This window comes from Bombina bombina, chromosome 2, assembly GCF_027579735.1.
Source record: "Bombina bombina isolate aBomBom1 chromosome 2, aBomBom1.pri, whole genome shotgun sequence".
NCBI classification, from domain to species: Eukaryota; Metazoa; Chordata; class Amphibia; order Anura; family Bombinatoridae; genus Bombina; species Bombina bombina.
In genome coordinates this window covers 1,063,065,785-1,063,085,867 of record NC_069500.1, presented here as the reverse complement: position 1 = coordinate 1,063,085,867, position 20,083 = coordinate 1,063,065,785, and the positions used below count along the sequence as shown (strand labels likewise).

The 20,083-nt window shown below is 41.2% G+C and overlaps 1 protein-coding gene across 2 annotated transcripts in view; it reads left to right on the top strand.

The window, feature by feature from the left end:
• LOC128650027 (uncharacterized) overlaps positions 1–20,083 on the top strand; it is a 273,926-nt gene that overhangs the window by 108,343 nt on the left and 145,500 nt on the right. For both annotated transcript variants that reach the window (XM_053703680.1, XM_053703679.1), the window contains 2 exons: positions 18,194–18,350; positions 18,433–18,631. In XM_053703680.1, coding sequence (XP_053559655.1) covers positions 18,194–18,350; positions 18,433–18,631 — 356 coding nt within the window. The remainder of the gene's footprint in view (positions 1–18,193; positions 18,351–18,432; positions 18,632–20,083) is intronic.

Genomic DNA, 20,083 nt, shown 5'->3' with positions numbered 1-20,083 from the left:
TACCTGTAAAAAAAAAACAGTAAAACCCACCACCCAACCAACCCCCCAAAATAAAAAACCTAACTTTAAAAAAAACCTAAGCTACCCATTTAATGGGCATTCAGCTCTTTTTCACTGCCCTTAAAATGGCATTCAGCTCTTTTACAATTGCCCAAAGCCCTAATCTTAAAAAAAAAAAAAATACAAAGTCCCCCCAACAGTAAAACCCACCACCCAACCAACCCCCCAAAATAAAAAACCTAAGCTAACCATTGCCCCTAAAGGGGCATTTGTATGGGCATTGCCCTTAAAAGGGCATTCAGCTCTTTTTCACTGCTCTTTTACAATTGCCCAAAGCCCTAATCTAAAACTAACACTAACCCCATTAAATCTACTCATGGTTCCTGAGAGGTTGGTTGGGTGGTGGGTTTTACTGTCGGGACTTTGTATTTTTTTATAGGTAAAAGAGCTGTTTAACCTAGGGCAATGCCCTACAAAAGGCCCTTTTAATTGCTATTAGTAGTTTATTGTAGGTTAGAGGGATTTTTTATTTGTATAGGGCTATTAGATTGTGTAATTGTTTTTATTTTTGATCATTTCATTTATTATTTTTTGTAAGCTTAGTGTTTTTTATTTTTCGTAATTTAGTGTTTATTATTTCTCCAACATTGGTGTGTCCGGTCCACGGCGTCATCCTTACTTGTGGGAATATCTCTTCCCCAACAGGAAATGGCAAAGAGTCCCAGCAAAGCTGGCCATATAGTCCCTCCTAGGCTCCGCCCACCCCAGTCATTCTCTTTGCCGTTGCACAGGCAACATCTCCACGGAGATGGTTAAGAGTTTTTGGTGTTTAAATGTAGTTTTTTATTCTTCTATCAAGTGTTTGTTATTTTAAAATAGTGCTGGTATGTACTATTTACTCTGAAACAGAAAAAGATGAAGATTTCTGTTTGTGAGAGGAAGATGATTTTAGCAGATAGTAACTAAAATCGATTGCTGTTTCCACATAGGACTGTTGAGATGAAGAAACTTCAGTTGGGGGAAACAGTTAGCAGACTTTTCTGCTTAAGGTATGACTAGCCATATTTCTAACAAGACTGTGTAATGCTGGAAGGCTGTCATTTTTCCCCTCATGGGGATAGGTAAGCCATTTTCTTAGTCTCAAACAGAATAAAGGGCTTAATATGGGCTATAAAACTGGTAGACACTTTTATGGGCTAAATCGATTGCTTTATTTGGGCATTTTATACATGCTTATGATGATATTTCACATTTATAAGCTTGGGGAACGTTTTTTAACGGCAGGCACTATGTTAGACACCTTTTCCAGTCAGAGAGGGCCTTCCCAGTTGTAGGCTGAGCCTCATTTTCGCGCCATTACTGTGCAGTTGTTTTTGAGAGCAAGACATGCAGATGCATGTGTGAGGACCTGAAAATAGCTGGAAAAGTTTCTAGAAGGCGTCATTTGGTATCGTATTCCCCTCTGGGCTTGGTTAGATCTCAGCAAAAGCTGTAGCTGGGACTGTATAGGGGTTAAATTTGTAAACGGCTCCGGTTCCGTTATTTTAAGGGTTAAAGCTCTGACATTTGGTGTGCAATACTCTTAATGCTTTAAGACACTGTGGTGAAATTTTGGTAATTTTTTAACAATTCCTTCATAGTTTTTCACATATTCAGTAATAAAGTGTTTTCTGTTTAAAATTTAAAGAGACAGTAACGGTTTTCTTTTAAACGGTTTTTGTGCTTTATTAACAAGTTTAAGCCTGTTTAACATGTCTGTGCCTTCGGATAAGCTATGTTCTATATGTATGAAAGCCAATGTGTCTCCCCATTTAAATTTGTGTGATAATTGTGCCACAGCGTCCAAACAAAGTAAGGACAGTACTGCCACAGATAATGAAATTGCCCAAGATGATTCCTCAGATGAGGGGAGTAGACATGATACTACATCATCTCCTACTGTGTCTACACCAGTTTTGCCCACGCAGGAGGCCCCTAGTACATCTAGCGGGCCAATGCTTATTACCATGCAACAATTGACGGCTGTAATGGATAACTTCATAGCAAATATTTTATCCAAAATGCCTGCATATCAGAGAAAGCGCAATTGCTCTGTCTTAAACACTGAAGAGCAGGAGGGCGCTGATGATAATTGTTCTGTCATACCCTCACACCAATCTGAAGTGGCCATGAGGGAGGTTTTGTCAGATGGGGAAATTTCAGATTCAGGAAAAATTTCTCAACAAGCTGAACCTGATGTTGTGACATTTAAATTTAAATTAGAACATCTCCGCGCACTGCTTAAGGAGGTGTTATCTACTCTGGATGATTGTGACAACTTGGTCATTCCAGAGAAATTATGCAAAATGGACAAGTTCCTAGAGGTTCTGGTGCACCCCGACGCTTTTCCTATACCCAAGCGGGTGGCGGACATAGTGAATAAGGAGTGGGAGAAGCCCGGCATACCTTTTGTTCCCCCTCCTATATTTAAGAAATTATTTCCTATGGTCGACCCCAGAAAGGACTTATGGCAGACAGTCCCTAAGGTCGAGGGGGCAGTTTCTACTTTAAACAAGCGCACTACTATTCCTATCGAGGATAGTTGTGCTTTCAAAGATCCTATGGATAAAAAATTGGAAGGTTTGCTTAAAAAGATTTTTGTACAGCAAGGTTACCTTCTACAACCCATTTCGTGCATTGTTCCTGTCACTACTGCAGCGTGGTTCTGGTTCGAGGAACTAGAAAAGTCGCTCGGTAGAGAGACTCCATATGAGGAGGTTATGGACAGAGTTCACGCACTTAAGTTGGCTAACTCTTTTATTTTAGATGCCGCCTTGCAATTAGCTAAATTAGCGGCGAAAAATTCAGGGTTTGCAATTGTGGCGCGTAGAGCGCTTTGGCTAAAGTCTTGGTCAGCGGATGTATCATCCAAGACAAAATTGCTTAACATCCCTTTCAAAGGTAAAACTCTTTTTGGACCAGAATTGAAAGAGATTATCTCAGACATCACTGGGGGAAAGGGCCACGCCCTTCCACAAGATAGGCCGTTCAAGGCCAAGAATAAGTCTAATTTTCGTTCCTTTCGCAATTTCAGGAACGGACCGGCCTCTAATTCTGCATCCTCTAAGCAAGAGGGTAATGCCTCACAGCCCAAACCAGCCTGGAAACCTATGCAGGGCTGGAACAAGGGTAAGCAGGTCAAGAAGCCTGCTGCTGCTAACAAGACAGCATGAAGGAGTAGCCCCCGATCCGGGATCGGATCTAGTAGGGGGCAGACTCTCTCTCTTTGCTCAGGCTTGGGCAAGAGATGTTCAGGATCCCTGGGCACTAGAAATAGTTTCTCAGGGTTATCTTCTGGAATTCAGGGAACTACCCCCAAGGGGAAGGTTCCACATGTCTCACTTATCCTTAAACCAATTAAAGAGACAGGCGTTCTTACATTGTGTAGAAGACCTGTTAAAAATGGGAGTGATAAACCCTGTCCCAATAAAAGAACAGGGAATGGGATTTTATTCAAATCTGTTCGTAGTTCCCAAAAAAGAGGGAACATTCAGACCAATTTTGGATCTGAAGATCCTAAACAAATTTCTCAGGGTACCATCGTTCAAAATGGAAACCATTCGAACGATTCTACCCACTATCCAGGAAGGTCAATTTATGACTACCGTGGATCTAAAGGATGCGTACCTACATATTCCTATCCACAAAGAACATCATCAGTTCCTAAGGTTCGCCTTTCTGGACAAACATTACCAGTTTGTGGCCCTCCCATTCGGGTTAGCCACTGCTCCAAGGATTTTCACAAAGGTACTCGGGTCCCTTCTAGCGGTTCTAAGACCGAGGGGCATTGCAGTAGTACCATACCTGGACGACATTCTAATACAAGCGTCGTCCCTGTCAAAAGCAAAGGCTCATACAGACATTGTTCTGGCCTTTCTCAGATCACACGGATGGAAGGTGAACGTAGAAAAAAGTTCTCTGTCTCCGTCAACAAGAGTTCCCTTCTTGGGAACAATAATAGATTCCTTAGAAATGAGGATTTTTCTGACAGAGGTCAGAAAATCAAAGCTTCTAAGCGCTTGTCAAGTTCTTCATTCTGTTCCTCGTCCTTCCATAGCTCAGTGCATGGAAGTAGTAGGGTTGATGGTTGCAGCAATGGACATAGTTCCTTTTGCACGAATTCATCTAAGACCATTACAACTGTGCATGCTCAAACAGTGGAATGGGGACTATACAGACTTGTCTCCAATGATTCAAGTAGATCAGAAGACCAGAGATTCACTCCGTTGGTGGCTGACCCTGGACCATCTATCCAAGGGAATGAGCTTCCGCAGACCAGAGTGGGTCATTGTCACGACCAACGCCAGTCTAGTGGGCTGGGGCGCGGTCTGGGAATCCCTGAAGACTCAGGGACTATGGTCTCGGGAAGAGTCTCTTCTCCCGATAAACATTCTGGAACTAAGAGCGATTTTCAATGCTCTCAGGGCTTGGCCTCAACTAGCAAAGGCCAGATTCATAAGATTCCAATCAGACAACATGACGACTGTTGCGTATATCAATCATCAGGGGGGAACAAGGAGTTCCCTGGCGATGAAAGAAGTGACCAAAATAATACAATGGGCGGAGGAACACCCCTGCCATCTATCTGCGATCCACATCCCAGGTGTGGAAAACTGGGAAGCGGATTATCTGAGTCGTCAGACTTTCCATTCAGGGGAGTGGGAACTCCATCCGGAGATCTTTGCCCAACTGACTCAATTATGGGGCATTCCAGACATGGATCTGATGGCGTCTCGTCAGAACTTCAAGGTTCCGTGTTACGGGTCCAGATCCAGGGATTCCAAGGCGACTCTAGTAGATGCACTAGTAGCACCTTGGACCTTCAACCTAGCTTATGTGTTTCCACCGTTTCCTCTCATTACCAGGCTGGTAGCCAGGATCAAACAGGAGAGGGCCTCGGTGATCTTGATAGCTCCTGCGTGGCCACGCAGGACTTGGTATGCAGACCTGGTGAATATGTCATCGGTTCCACCATGGAAGCTACCTTTGAGACAGGACCTTCTTATTCAGGGTCCATTCGAACATCCAAATCTGGTCTCCCTCCAGCTGACGGCTTGGAGATTGAACGCTTGATTCTTTCAAAGCGTGGGTTTTCAGATTCTGTGATAGATACTCTGGTTCAGGCCAGAAAACCAGTAACTAGAAAGATTTACCATAAGATATGGAAAAAATATATCTGTTGGTGTGAATCCAAAGGATTCCCATGGAATAAGATAAAAATCCCTAAGATTCTCTCCTTTCTACAAGAAGGTTTGGAGAAAGGATTATCTGCAAGTTCTCTAAAGGGACAGATCTCTGCTTTATCTATCTTACTACACAAAAGACTGGCAGCTGTGCCAGATGTTCAAGTATTTGTTCAGGCTCTGGTTAGGATCAAGCCTGTTTACAGACCTTTGACTCCTCCCTGGAGTCTAAATCTAGTTCTTTCAGTTCTTCAAGGGGTTCCGTTTGAACCTTTACATTCCATAGATATTAAGTTACTATCTTGGAAAGTTTTGTTTTTAGTTGCTATTTCTTCTGCTAGAAGAGTTTCTGAGTTATCTGCTTTGCAGTGTTCTCCGCCTTATCTGGTGTTCCATGCAGATAAGGTGGTTTTGCGTACTAAGCCTGGTTTTCTTCCAAAGGTTGTTTCTAACAAGAATATTAACCAGGAGATAGTTGTTCCTTCTTTATGTCCGAATCCAGTTTCAAAGAAGGAACGTTTGTTACACAATTTGGACGTAGTCCGTGCTCTAAAATTCTATTTAGAGGCTACAAAAGATTTTAGACAAACATCTTCTTTGTTTGTTGTCTATTCTGGTAAAAGGAGAGGTCAAAAAGCGACTTCTACCTCTCTTTCCTTTTGGCTTAAAAGCATCATCCGATTGGCTTACGAGACTGCCGGACGGCAGCCTCCTGAAAGAATTACAGCTCACTCCACTAGGGCTGTAGCTTCCACATGGGCCTTCAAGAACGAGGCTTCTGTTGACCAGATATGTGACTTGGTCTTCACTGCACACTTTTGCCAAATTTTACAAATTTGATACTTTTGCTTCTTCGGAGGCTATTTTTGGGAGAAAGGTTTTGCAAGCTGTGGTGCCTTCCGTTTAGGTGACCTGATTTGCTCCCTCCCTTCATCCGTGTCCTAAAGCTTTGGTATTGGTTCCCACAAGTAAGGATGACGCCGTGGACCGGACACACCAATGTTGGAGAAAACAGAATTTATGCTTACCTGATAAATTACTTTCTCCAACGGTGTGTCCGGTCCATGGCCCACCCTGGTTTTTTAATCAGGTCTGATGAATTATTTTCTCTAACTACAGTCACCACGGTACCATATGGTTTCTCCTATATATTTTCCTCCTGTCCGTCGGTCGAATGACTGGGGTGGGCGGAGCCTAGGAGGGACTATATGGCCAGCTTTGCTGGGACTCTTTGCCATTTCCTGTTGGGGAAGAGATATTCCCACAAGTAAGGATGACGCCGTGGACCGGACACACCGTTGGAGAAAGTAATTTATCAGGTAAGCATAAATTCTGTTTTTTTGTAATTTTAGATTTTTAAAAAATGTTTTGATAGTGTTAGGTTTTTTTAAACTTGTAATTTAGATTTTTCAATTCGTAGTATTTTTTAATTTTATTAGAATAGTTATGTCAGAATAATTTATAGTTTAATGTTAGGTTTATTTTTATTTCACAGATAAGTTTTTATTTATTTAAATATAGTTATATTGTAATTTTAATTTAAAGTTAGGGGGTGTTAGGTTTAGGGGTTAATAGTTTAATTTAGTGTTTTGTGATGTAGGGTGGGCTGGCGGTTTAGGGGCTAATCGGTTTATTTAATGTGGGGGCCAGAGGTTTAGGGTTTAATAGGTTTATTTAGTAGCGGCGATATGGGAGGCCGGAGGTTTAGGGGTTAATCATTTTATTTAGTGCGCAACAATGTCGGGGAGCGGCAGAGTAGGGGTTAATAGCTTTTATTAGTGTCGGCGATGTTGGGAGCGGCGTATTAGGAGTTAATAACTTTATTTAGGTGCCGGCAATGTCTGGGGCGGCGGATTAGGGGTGTTTAAACTAGGGGTTTATGGGTTTATGGGTTTATAGGTTTAAACGTAGCTTTTTTCCCCTTAGATATCAATGGGGTTGCGTTACGGAGATTTTTCATTCCGCACTTCAGGTGTTAGGTTTTTTTTCTAACACTCTCTCCCCATTGATGTCTATAGGGTAAAGCGTGCACGAGCACATCAAATCTGCCCTTGGAGCTTAACGCCACCATATCACACGCACAAGGAGGCTTTTCAGTAATGGCAGCGCTATGGAGATTGAAATAACGCAACTTTTTTGCCGATAGTTTTGCACCTGGTTTAGCGCAAAACTTAGGGTGTACTACCCGTGAGGCACGTGATAGGATCAGAGAACATTTTCTAGATATAAAAAAGCTGGATGCTATTTCACTATTGGCAAAACATTTCATTAAAGTACATCAATGTAATGTTACCTCTTTTAGATAGAAAATTGTGGCAAACAATTATACTTCAGAGCGTGGGAGTGATTGCATCAAATTGTTATTTAAACAGGAGACTTTATGGATTCTTACATTTGAAACTAGGACACCAAAGGGATTCAACTTTGAGTTTGATATAATAAATTTTTGTGAATGATGTCAGTGTGCCCATGTGTTTTTAGTTTCATTTAGTTATTATCCAGTCTCTCTCTTTGGTGCGTTCTGCATTAGTTTCATATAATGGCTTTCTCTGTTAATGATAAACAGTTGGGTATTGGCATTAATACCTATCTATTTGATGAATAATAAGTGTGTTTTGATACAATGATGGAAAAGATCAATTGCACTTCAAGGGAGAATTCAGTACAAAGCAAATTGTCATATATAGAAAGAAATTAACAAATCAGTTTTGATAATAATATGTCACAAATTTTTTAGTTTGGATTTGTACTGTGCCTTACCATGCATTTGAATGTACCACTTTAAGAATTGTTGCACACTTGCAGGCCCATTTATCAAGCTCCATACGGAGCTTGAAGGGCCATGTTTCTGGCGAGTCTTCAGACTTGCCAGAAACACAACTTATGAAGCAGCGGTCTAAAGACCGCTGCTCCATAACCCTGTCCGCCTGCTCTGAACAGGCGGACAGGAATCGCCGGACATCAACCCGATCGAATACGATCGGGTTGATTGACAGCTGCCTGCTGGCGGCCGATTGGCCGCGAGTCAGCAGGGGGCGGCGTTGCACCAGCAGCTCTTGTGAGCTGCTGGTGCAATGTTAAATGCAGAGAGCGTATTGCTCTCCGCATTTAGCGAGGTCTTGCGGACCTGATCCGCAGTGTCGGATCAGGTCCGCAAGCCCTTTGATAAATGGGCCTGTATGTATCATGTGACCTTTTTTAACCAATGATGTACAGGCTTTGGTTTTAAATATATAATTAATTAAATGTGTGTATGAGCATCTATGACTAAGGCTGAATGCCAAAAAGCGTAAGATGCGTGTTTTAACCTGTATCATTTTTATATGCCAATAAAGGTTTGATTTTTTTTTTTTTATCCTGGAGTGCAGACCATCCTCTTTTTTGTGTGCCTATTGACTGTCTGTCTGTCAGTCAGTGCACCCCTGCATGTGTTTGCATTTCGCTTGGCAGCCCGGCTAGACAGGCTGAAGTGAGGATTTCCTTTGCATGGTGTTTGTTTACTTAGCATTCGGCTCACCGAAACAACAAAGGGATTCAACTTTGAGTTTGATATAATAAATTTTTGTGAATGATGTCATTACAGTGGTTATTGGATCACCACTTCCTCACACGCCAGTGATTAGACGGTGTGTAAGGAAGACGTGATCTGATTCGTTCCTCGTGAGCGGGATGAGCTGGATTAAGCCTCGGTCTGGAGCCTGGTAAGAGTACCTTCAGTAGAAGTCCTCAATTGCCCTTTGCTTCTATGCTGTGGGAATACAGAGCTAAAAAGCTGAGTTATTTTTACACCGTGCACATATAAACTATCTATAGTCTGCACCTTTTTACTATGTACCAAGGCTACTTCATGTTATTATGCCCCGCTTTCTTGAGCGCTTTATATGAGATGAGTTTTTTTCCTCTTAAGACAGTGAAGGTTCTGACAGTTAAAGTGATGGCAAATCCTAGAGTTCTTGAAATGCTTGGATTTACCAGTGCTACAAATAAAGGGTACTTTCAGTCATGAAGTATAAAATAATTCATGCTAAAAGTTCCTTTATTCGAAGCAAATTTATACTGAGCTGAGCGCCTCCAGGCCATTCACACTCATGTGAACATGAAATATGAACAACTAGAATGTTTCTGCTTCTGTCGATACCTCCTTTTCTAATGGCAATTCTAGTTGTTCTATTAAAGTGATATAAAATCCTAGCTTTTTGAAACTCTAGGATGTACCAGTGCTACAAATAAAAGGGACTTTCAGTCATAAAGTATAAAAAACTTCATATTGAAAGTACCTTTATTTCTCCAACATAGGTGTGTCCGGTCCACGGCGTCATCCTTACTTGTGGGATATTCTCTTCCCCAACAGGAAATGGCAAAGAGCCCAGCAAAGCTGGTCACATGATCCCTCCTAGGCTCCGCCTACCCCAGTCATTCTCTTTGCCGTTGTACAGGCAACATCTCCACGGAGATGGCTTAGAGTTTTTTAGTGTTTAACTGTAGTTTTTATTATTCAATCAAGAGTTTGTTATTTTGAAATAGTGCTGGTATGTACTATTTACTCAGAAACAGAAAAGAGATGAAGATTTCTGTTTGTATGAGGAAAATGATTTTAGCAACCGTCACTAAAATCCATGGCTGTTCCACACAGGACTGTTGAGAGCAATTAACTTCAGTTGGGGGAACAGTGAGCAGTCTCTTGCTGCTTGAGGTATGACACATTCTAACAAGACGATGTAATGCTGGAAGCTGTCATTTTCCCTATGGGATCCGGTAAGCCATGTTTATTACGATCGTAAATAAGGGCTTCACAAGGGCTTATTAAGACTGTAGACTTTTTCTGGGCTAAATCGATTCATTATTAACACATATTTAGCCTTGAGGAATCATTTTATTTGGGTATTTTGATATAATAATATCGGCAGGCACTGTTTTAGACACCTTATTCTTTAGGGGCTTTCCCAAAGCATAGGCAGAGCCTCATTTTCGCGCCGGTGTTGCGCACTTGTTTTTGAGAGGCATGGCATGCAGTCGCATGTGAGAGGAGCTCTGATACTTAGAAAAGACTTTCTGAAGGCGTCATTTGGTATCGTATTCCCCTTTGGGCTTGGTTAGGTCTCAGCAAAGCAGATACCAGGGACTGTAAAGGGGTTAAAGTTCAAAACGGCTCCGGTTCCGTTATTTTAAGGGTTAAAGCTTCCAAATTTGGTGTGCAATACTTTTAAGGCTTTAAGACACTGTGGTGAAAATTTGGTGAATTTTGAACAATTCCTTCATGTTTTTTCGCAATTGCAGTAATAAAGTGTGTTCAGTTTAAAATTTAAAGTGACAGTAACGGTTTTATTTTAAAACGTTTTTTGTACTTTGTTATCAAGTTTATGCCTGTTTAACATGTCTGAACTACCAGATAGACTGTGTTCTGAATGTGGGGAAGCCAGAATTCCTATTCATTTAAATAAATGTGATTTATGTGACAATGACAATGATGCCCAAGATGATTCCTCAAGTGAGGGGAGTAAGCATGGTACTGCATCATTCCCTCCTTCGTCTACACGAGTCTTGCCCACTCAGGAGGCCCCTAGTACATCTAGCGCGCCAATACTCCTTACTATGCAACAATTAACGGCTGTAATGGATAATTCTGTCAAAAACATTTTAGCCAAAATGCACACTTATCAGCGTAAGCGCGACTGCTCTGTTTTAGATACTGAAGAGCATGACGACGCTGATAATAATGGTTCTGAAGGGCCCCTAAACCAGTCTGATGGGGCCAGGGAGGTTTTGTCTGAGGGAGAAATTACTGATTCAGGGAACATTTCTCAACAAGCTGAACCTGATGTGATTACGTTTAAATTTAAGTTGGAACATCTCCGCATTCTGCTTAAGGAGGTATTATCCACTCTGGATGATTGTGACAAGTTGGTCATCCCAGAGAAACTATGTAAAATGGACAAGTTCCTAGAGGTCCCGGGGCTCCCAGAAGCTTTTCCTATACCCAAGCGGGTGGCGGACATTGTAAATAAAGAATGGGAAAGGCCCGGTATTCCTTTCGTCCCTCCCCCCATATTTAAAAAATTGTTTCCTATGGTCGACCCCAGAAAGGACTTATGGCAGACAGTCCCCAAGGTCGAGGGAGCGGTTTCCACTTTAAACAAACGCACCACTATACCCATAGAAGATAGTTGTGCTTTCAAAGATCCTATGGATAAAAAATTAGAAGGTTTACTTAAAAAGATGTTTGTTCAGCAGGGTTACCTTCTACAACCAATTTCATGCATTGTCCCTGTCGCTACAGCCGCGTGTTTCTGGTTCGATGAGCTGGTAAAGGCGGTCGATAGTGATTCTCCTCCTTATGAGGAGATTATGGACAGAATCAATGCTCTCAAATTGGCTAATTCTTTCACCCTAGACGCCACTTTGCAATTGGCTAGGTTAGCGGCTAAGAATTCTGGGTTTGCTATTGTGGCGCGCAGAGCGCTTTGGTTGAAATCTTGGTCAGCTGATGCGTCTTCCAAGAACAAGCTACTTAACATTCCTTTCAAGGGGAAAACGCTGTTTGGCCCTGACTTGAAAGAGATTATCTCTGATATCACTGGGGGTAAGGGCCACGCCCTTCCTCAGGATCGGCCTTTCAAGGCCAAAAATAAACCTAATTTTCGTCCCTTTCGTAGAAACGGACCAGCCCAAAGTGCTACGTCCTCTAAGCAAGAGGGTAATACTTCTCAAGCCAAGCCAGCTTGGAGACCAATGCAAGGCTGGAACAAGGGAAAGCAGGCCAAGAAACCTGCCACTGCTACCAAGACAGCATGAAATGTTGGCCCCCGATCCGGGACCGGATCTGGTGGGGGGCAGACTCTCTCTCTTCGCTCAGGCTTGGGCAAGAGATGTTCTGGATCCTTGGGCGCTAGAAATAGTCTCCCAAGGTTATCTTCTGGAATTCAAGGGGCTTCCCCCAAGGGGGAGGTTCCACAGGTCTCAGTTGTCTTCAGACCACATAAAAAGACAGGCATTCTTACATTGTGTAGAAGACCTGTTAAAAATGGGAGTGATTCATCCTGTTCCATTAAGAGAACAAGGGATGGGGTTCTACTCCAATCTGTTCATAGTTCCCAAAAAAGAGGGAACGTTCAGACCAATCTTAGATCTCAAGATCTTAAACAAGTTTCTCAGGGTTCCATCGTTCAAGATGGAAACCATTCGAACTATTCTTCCTTCCATCCAGGAAGGTCAATTCATGACCACGGTGGATTTAAAGGATGCGTATCTACATATTCCTATCCACAAGGAACATCATCGGTTCCTAAGGTTCGCATTCCTGGACAAGCATTACCAGTTCGTGGCGCTTCCTTTCGGATTAGCCACTGCTCCAAGGATTTTCACAAAGGTACTAGGGTCCCTTCTAGCTGTGCTAAGACCAAGGGGCATTGCTGTAGTACCTTATTTGGACGACATTCTGATTCAAGCGTCGTCCCTTCCTCAAGCAAAGGCTCACACGGACATAGTCCTGGCCTTTCTCAGATCTCACGGATGGAAAGTGAACGTGGAAAAGAGTTCTCTATCTCCGTCGACAAGGGTTCCCTTCTTGGGAACAATAATAGACTCCTTAGAAATGAGGATATTTCTGACAGAGGCCAGAAAAACAAAGCTTCTAGACTCTTGTCGGATACTTCATTCCGTTCCTCTTCCTTCCATAGCTCAGTGCATGGAAGTGATCGGGTTGATGGTAGCGGCAATGGACATAGTTCCTTTTGCGCGCATTCATCTAAGACCATTACAACTGTGCATGCTCAGTCAGTGGAATGGGGATTATACAGACTTGTCTCCGAAGATACAAGTAAATCAGAGGACCAGAGACTCACTCCGTTGGTGGCTGTCCCTGGACAACCTGTCACAAGGGATGACATTCCGCAGACCAGAGTGGGTCATTGTCACGACCGACGCCAGTCTGATGGGCTGGGGCGCGGTCTGGGGATCCCTGAAAGCTCAGGGTCTTTGGTCTCGGGAAGAATCTCTTCTACCGATAAATATTCTGGAACTGAGAGCGATATTCAATGCTCTCAAGGCTTGGCCTCAGCTAGCGAGGGCCAAGTTCATAAGGTTTCAATCAGGCAACATGACAACTGTTGCGTACATCAACCATCAGGGGGGAACAAGGAGTTCCCTAGCGATGGAAGAAGTGACCAAAATCATTCTATGGGCGGAGTCTCACTCCTGCCACCTGTCCGCTATCCACATCCCAGGAGTGGAAAATTGGGAAGCGGATTTTCTGAGTCGTCAGACATTGCATCCGGGGGAGTGGGAACTCCATCCGGAAATCTTTGCCCAAGTCACTCAGCTGTGGGGCATTCCAGACATGGATCTGATGGCCTCTCGTCAGAACTTCAAAGTTCCTTGCTACGGGTCCAGATCCAGGGATCCCAAGGCGGCTCTAGTGGATGCACTAGTAGCACCTTGGACCTTCAAACTAGCTTATGTGTTCCCGCCGTTTCCTCTCATCCCCAGGCTGGTAGCCAGGATCAATCAGGAGAGGGCGTCGGTGATCTTGATAGCTCCTGCGTGGCCACGCAGGACTTGGTATGCAGATCTGGTGAATATGTCATCGGCTCCACCTTGGAAGCTACCTTTGAGACGAGACCTTCTTGTTCAGGGTCCGTTCGAACATCCGAACCTGGTTTCACTCCAGCTGACTGCTTGGAGATTGAACGCTTGATCTTATCGAAGCGAGGGTTCTCAGATTCTGTTATCGATACTCTTGTTCAGGCCAGAAAGCCTGTAACTAGAAAGATTTACCACAAAATTTGGAAAAAATATATCTGTTGGTGTGAATCTAAAGGATTCCCTTGGGACAAGGTTAAGATTCCTAAGATTCTATCCTTCCTTCAAGAAGGATTGGAAAAAGGATTATCTGCAAGTTCCCTGAAGGGACAGATTTCTGCCTTGTCGGTGTTACTTCACAAAAAGCTGGCAGCTGTGCCAGATGTTCAAGCCTTTGTTCAGGCTCTGGTTAGAATTAAGCCTGTTTACAAACCTTTGACTCCTCCTTGGAGTCTCAATTTAGTTCTTTCAGTTCTTCAGGGGGTTCCGTTTGAACCCTTACATTCCGTTGATATTAAGTTATTATCTTGGAAAGTTTTGTTTTTAGTTGCAATTTCTTCTGCTAGAAGAGTTTCAGAATTATCTGCTCTGCAGTGTTCTCCTCCTTATCTGGTGTTCCATGCAGATAAGGTGGTTTTACGTACTAAACCTGGTTTTCTTCCAAAAGTTGTTTCTAACAAAAACATTAACCAGGAGATTATCGTACCTTCTCTGTGTCCGAAACCAGTTTCAAAGAAGGAACGTTTGTTGCACAATTTGGATGTTGTTCGCGCTCTAAAATTCTATTTAGAAGCTACAAAGGATTTTAGACAAACATCTTCCTTGTTTGTTGTTTATTCCGGTAAAAGGAGAGGTCAAAAAGCAACTTCTACCTCTCTCTCTTTTTGGATTAAAAGCATCATCAGATTGGCTTACGAGACTGCCGGACGGCAGCCTCCCGAAAGAATCACAGCTCATTCCACTAGGGCTGTGGCTTCCACATGGGCCTTCAAGAACGAGGCTTCTGTTGATCAGATATGTAGGGCAGCGACTTGGTCTTCACTGCACACTTTTACCAAATTTTACAAGTTTGATACTTTTGCTTCTTCTGAGGCTATTTTTGGGAGAAAGGTTTTGCAAACCGTGGTGCCTTCCATTTAGGTGACCTGATTTGTTCCCTCCCTTCATCCGTGTCCTAAAGCTTTGGTATTGGTTCCCACAAGTAAGGATGACGCCGTGGACCGGACACACCTATGTTGGAGAAAACAGAATTTATGTTTACCTGATAAATTACTTTCTACAACGGTGTGTCCGGTCCACGGCCCGCCCTGGTTTTTTTTTTTTTAATCAGGTCTGATAATTTATTTTCTTTAACTACAGTCACCACGGTACCATATGGTTTCTCCTATGCAAATATTCCTCCTTAACGTCGGTCGAATGACTGGGGTAGACGGAGCCTAGGAGGGATCATGTGACCAGCTTTGCTGGGCTCTTTGCCATTTCCTGTTGGGGAAGAGAATATCCCACAAGTAAGGATGACGCCGTGGACCGGACACACCGTTGGAGAAAGTAATTTATCAGGTAAACATAAATTCTGTTTTTCAGCAAGTTTATGCTGAGTGAGTGCCACCGGCAGCCCATGGCAATTGCCATTTTTTTTAATAAGGTGACGTTTTCAGCTCATTATCAATAGCCATGCGGGCCAATCCGAATTATGCTGTATGGTTAGCATGGCTATTGGCTAAAGTTTTCAAATTGTAAGTATTGCACAGGGATACAGGCTAAGATATAGAAAATGTTTGTATTTTTGGTGTTAATTTCTAGTTTTAAATCAGTAGTACACATGACATAGTGTACAGAATTAACTATATTTTTTGCCAGTTACACATATAGTGTGCAGGAATCAAACTCCTTTCTGGCAGCAAAACAATTGGTTTAACCTCTTTCTGCCAGTAACATACATAATGAACATGATTCAACATTATTTTCACCAGTCAACAAAATAAACATATTTAACCCTCTTTTTATGCCAGTGAAATTCTCTCACCCACCCCCGCTGTTGTCCCTCTGAGTGTCTGCAGATAATATGCCATGTACATGTGATCACACCAACAATATTCCTATTGAGGGAGCATGCAGAAGCTTATCAGGGCAAAGAGAAGGATTTTTATCTCAGCCGCTAGAGGTCAATGCTGAGATCCATAATTTGCCAACCCAAAAATAAACCACCCTAGCTGTGGACCTCATGCCTATGCGCAAATATGGCTATAGCTTTCAATATTATTCCTATAACAAGTTGTTTTTAACTCAATAGGCTAGTGCCATGGATGCTTCTTAGGTTGCTAACGGCCCTTGTTGTTCAGGTGATATCATCTTCAGAATCCATTGAGTCTCATTTAGCCTATCGTTTCTAGCTGATTGCCAGGGGGAGTTCCTGCCAGTAACATATATAGTTGTGGTAAATATTCCAATGCATGATATAATGCAAACGATGATTACAACTCAGACACTTTAGAAATACGTTTGCAAAACAGGTTCTGTAAATGTTTGTAATGATCAAATATTTGTTAGTCTATACCACAGCTAAGCATATGGGATTGATAAAGATGCGACTAACTTTAACGTTTTCAGGTTTTCTTTTGTACATATGTTAGTGTGGACTGTTTTATAGAGAGTTCTGTTTTTTTCTCACCTTTATACATTTGTATTGAATTGTTTCTAAAACATGCCGGTATCCTTGACAGTAGGAGTTGTTCTATGCAGTGGGAAGTTAACCAATGTGAGATAGAATTGGCTCCATTGATTTCAATTAAGCTGATCTTACAACTCACTGCTTTGATTAGGGGCAGCTACACATCTATTTGAATGATTCCGTTTTTAAGCAGCATGTTAGTTTGTTTTTAGCAGGATATTCTTTTCACAAATGACTTTTATTAAATGTAGGCCATTTTGTTGCATTTTACATGTGCTCAAAATGTTCAGGCTTTTCTTTTTCTTTTCCAAATTTTCAAATGGAAATTTGCATCTAAAGTAATGGATTTTACACTTGTATAGAAGTGGAAGAGTAAACTACAAACTAGGGCTGAACGATTAACCACATATGCGGTTTTAAATCTCTATTAACCGCCGCAATTTAAAAACCGCGAGAGTACACAATTTTTAGCCCCTCCCCATGACGTACTAATGCCACTAAAGTACCTCTGATCTCTGCAGTGACGCATTCAGAAATTTATGGGCATAAGGAAGAGGTTGTGAATCTGCGCTTGCGCTATACTCCATATGTTCTTCCTTTATTGTAGGAGAGTGGTGGAGCCCCTTGTGTAAAGAAAAGTTAGCGCTGCGGAATCTGTTGGCGCGCTACAAATAACTGATAATAATAAAAGAAAGCTGGAGGAGGAGCAGTGACTGACTGTGTGATTACTTCTGTATGGTCCCCGGTGGGCTTACTCATATCCCCTAATCTGTATAGGTAGGTAGAGCAGAGAACGTGTGCTATGCATGGCATGGTACAGGAGTCTGTGTGCTTAACTCAAAGCAACGTTCCTGTAGTAAACCCACATGTCTGCTACGCTGTACATACTGCCGTATAGTGTCTACCTAGACCGGGATTGTAACGGGTCAGCTGGGTAATATGCAGCTTCACAGCACCTTACACTCAAAGGAGCGTAACATATGCAGTAACTTCAGATTTGCACTTTTTTTAAAATTTAGTGGCCTCTCTGTCAAGCTTTGATTTGACATTTTTGTATTACTTCAAAAAAAATAATGACACTTTTTAATAATGACACTTTTTAAAAAAAAAATAATTACACTTTTAATAGCTATTGTTATATTTTCCACTATAATTGCCTTTTAATAGAGTAATAATTATACAAATTATTTAAGACTTTATGAATAATTAAACCAAACCAATATTATTTAAAAGTTATGTCTGTAAAGAACAGAATACATTTTTACAAATTTAATTAAAGGACAGTAAACTCTAAATAATGTGTGTGCGTGTATATATATATATATTTATATAATTTATACATTTTTTTATATATATATATATATATATATAATTTATACACACATCTATATAAACGTAAACTAGTTTTGTTGTGTGTATTTTAATGATCTCAGCCTGTATTGGTCAGTGAGAAATGTGTACTTTAAGATTCTGTACAGTTTAATGCATTTTTTAGTGAGAAATTTATGTTTAAAAAAAATTATTTTTAAAATCACAGGTTTTTGGGTCCAAAATAGCGATTTTAATTTTTTTCCATATCGCCCAGCCCTACTACAAACCAACAATTATCCAATTTAAATCTTAGGTTCAAGGCAGCAGTTAATATTTAATTAATATATTTGTGTCTCTATTCTTATGTATTTTAAGAAAAATAACATTTCCTATGTTGTTATTTGTTACACAGCTTAATTTGCCACTTGGAAGCATTAAAGCCACAGTTTTAATTGAGAGTGTATTGGCATCGTTTGAGATGGAAGAGATCTTATTTGAGCTCAGAGATCACTCTGCTGGGTTAAACTGTGGGATCTGGGATTATTCAGCCTCATTTGTTAGCAAATTCGGTGAGAAAATATAATAATCAGCAAACAGGAGCTAAGGTTGTATTGACACTTTTAACAACTTTATTATTAATACTTTTCTCAGGTCACCGTCTTGAGTTCTTGTTACCAGATCGCAGTAAATATGTTAATATGGAAAAGTTGTTTCTTAAACGTTATATGGATCTGCTTGTCCAGACGTGTCACAGAAGAGGAGCGCTGGCTACAGGAGGAATGGCTGCACTGTTGCTACCAGAGGAGCGAAATAGCAAAGAGTATCATAGTGTAGTTGAAGCCGTGAGACGGTAAGAATCTCCACTACTTTTTAGGTTTTTATAATTTGCAAATGGAATACATTAATGGGGCACATTATCCTAAAATCAAGATAGCAATTGGTTTAGAATATTTTTCTTTACAGTTTTACATAGGGAGCAATATATTCTACAACCATCTTCCTCTTCAGTGAAATAAAATCCCTTGGCCCCTTTTTTCTTTGCTTTATTATATTTAGCTTGATTAAAAATCTGAAGGAGAGGTTTCGGAATTTCTTGCAAATAGTTGTGGGACCATCAGAGCATTATAGTCAGCTCAGTATTAATATTTAATTTTGTAATCATCCTTATTTATGTGTTTTTCAATGTGTGGATTTATGTTTTTTAACTTAATTTTGTTATTATTAATATGTATAGTATTGCTTCTACCTCTAGTGTTTGAAATATATGGACGGATTAATATTTTATATCTGGTATTTAAACAGGATCCATTTGTTACTTTAGCTGAACCAGTACCCATATGTAAACCTATTACAGGTACAAATCCCCAAATCCGGAATTCCAATATCCAACCTTATTCTGAAATCCAAACTTTTTACTTCTCTGCCTGTGTCTTTGGTATTTGTCTTCTAAAATGCAAACAACAGTCTAATAATAGTCTATCTTTATTTAAAACAACTATTACATTTTGATTACAGTACTGTACTATTGTTCTGATGGTTCTATATATACAAAAGTATTACAATCAGGGTTCAAGTCCTACAAAAAAAAAGTGTGGGAACTCACCAAGACATCCATTTTCCCTCGCAATTAATATTGACACATACTGTACATACATACATACATACACACACACTCACTGTATTTATATGTATATAATCGATACACTTTAGTTAATGAAAGCAAATTAAATCCAATGAAGGGTTGAAGGGTTGCTTTTGGGCCTGAGAATCCTCCTCTATCAGAGTCTCACCCATTTAAGGTGCAATAGTCCTGTTTCTGCTGAGGGGAGCTAAATAACCTCAGAGCAAGTCACACAGAAATGTAAGCACCATGTGTAATAACAGATAATAAAGAGAATATTCATAACAGGGGTAATAAAACAGCAGGACCGCTGACAGTCTTGCATTTAGTGTATTGTAGGAAGTGTTACTGCCCATTACTAGAGGATCTCACCATCCCTCTAACCATACTGTGTTCCAGCTCCTCCCACAAGCAGCAGCAGTGTTTACTGAAGTGCTTCTGTTCTCTGCCCAGAGGAAACTTAGTTCCTCCTGCAAAAATAGTGCAGGAACTCCGTTCCAATGCGTTCCCGCCCAACTTGACCCCTGATTACAATTTAAATAAAACTACATTTAGGTTGCAAGTATAAGCCATATAATAACATGTAAATATTGCCTAAATCAGTGTTTCTCAACTGCGGTCCTCAAGTATCCCCAACAGGCCAGGTTTTTATTACAGCTGAACCAGTGCACAGGTGAAGTA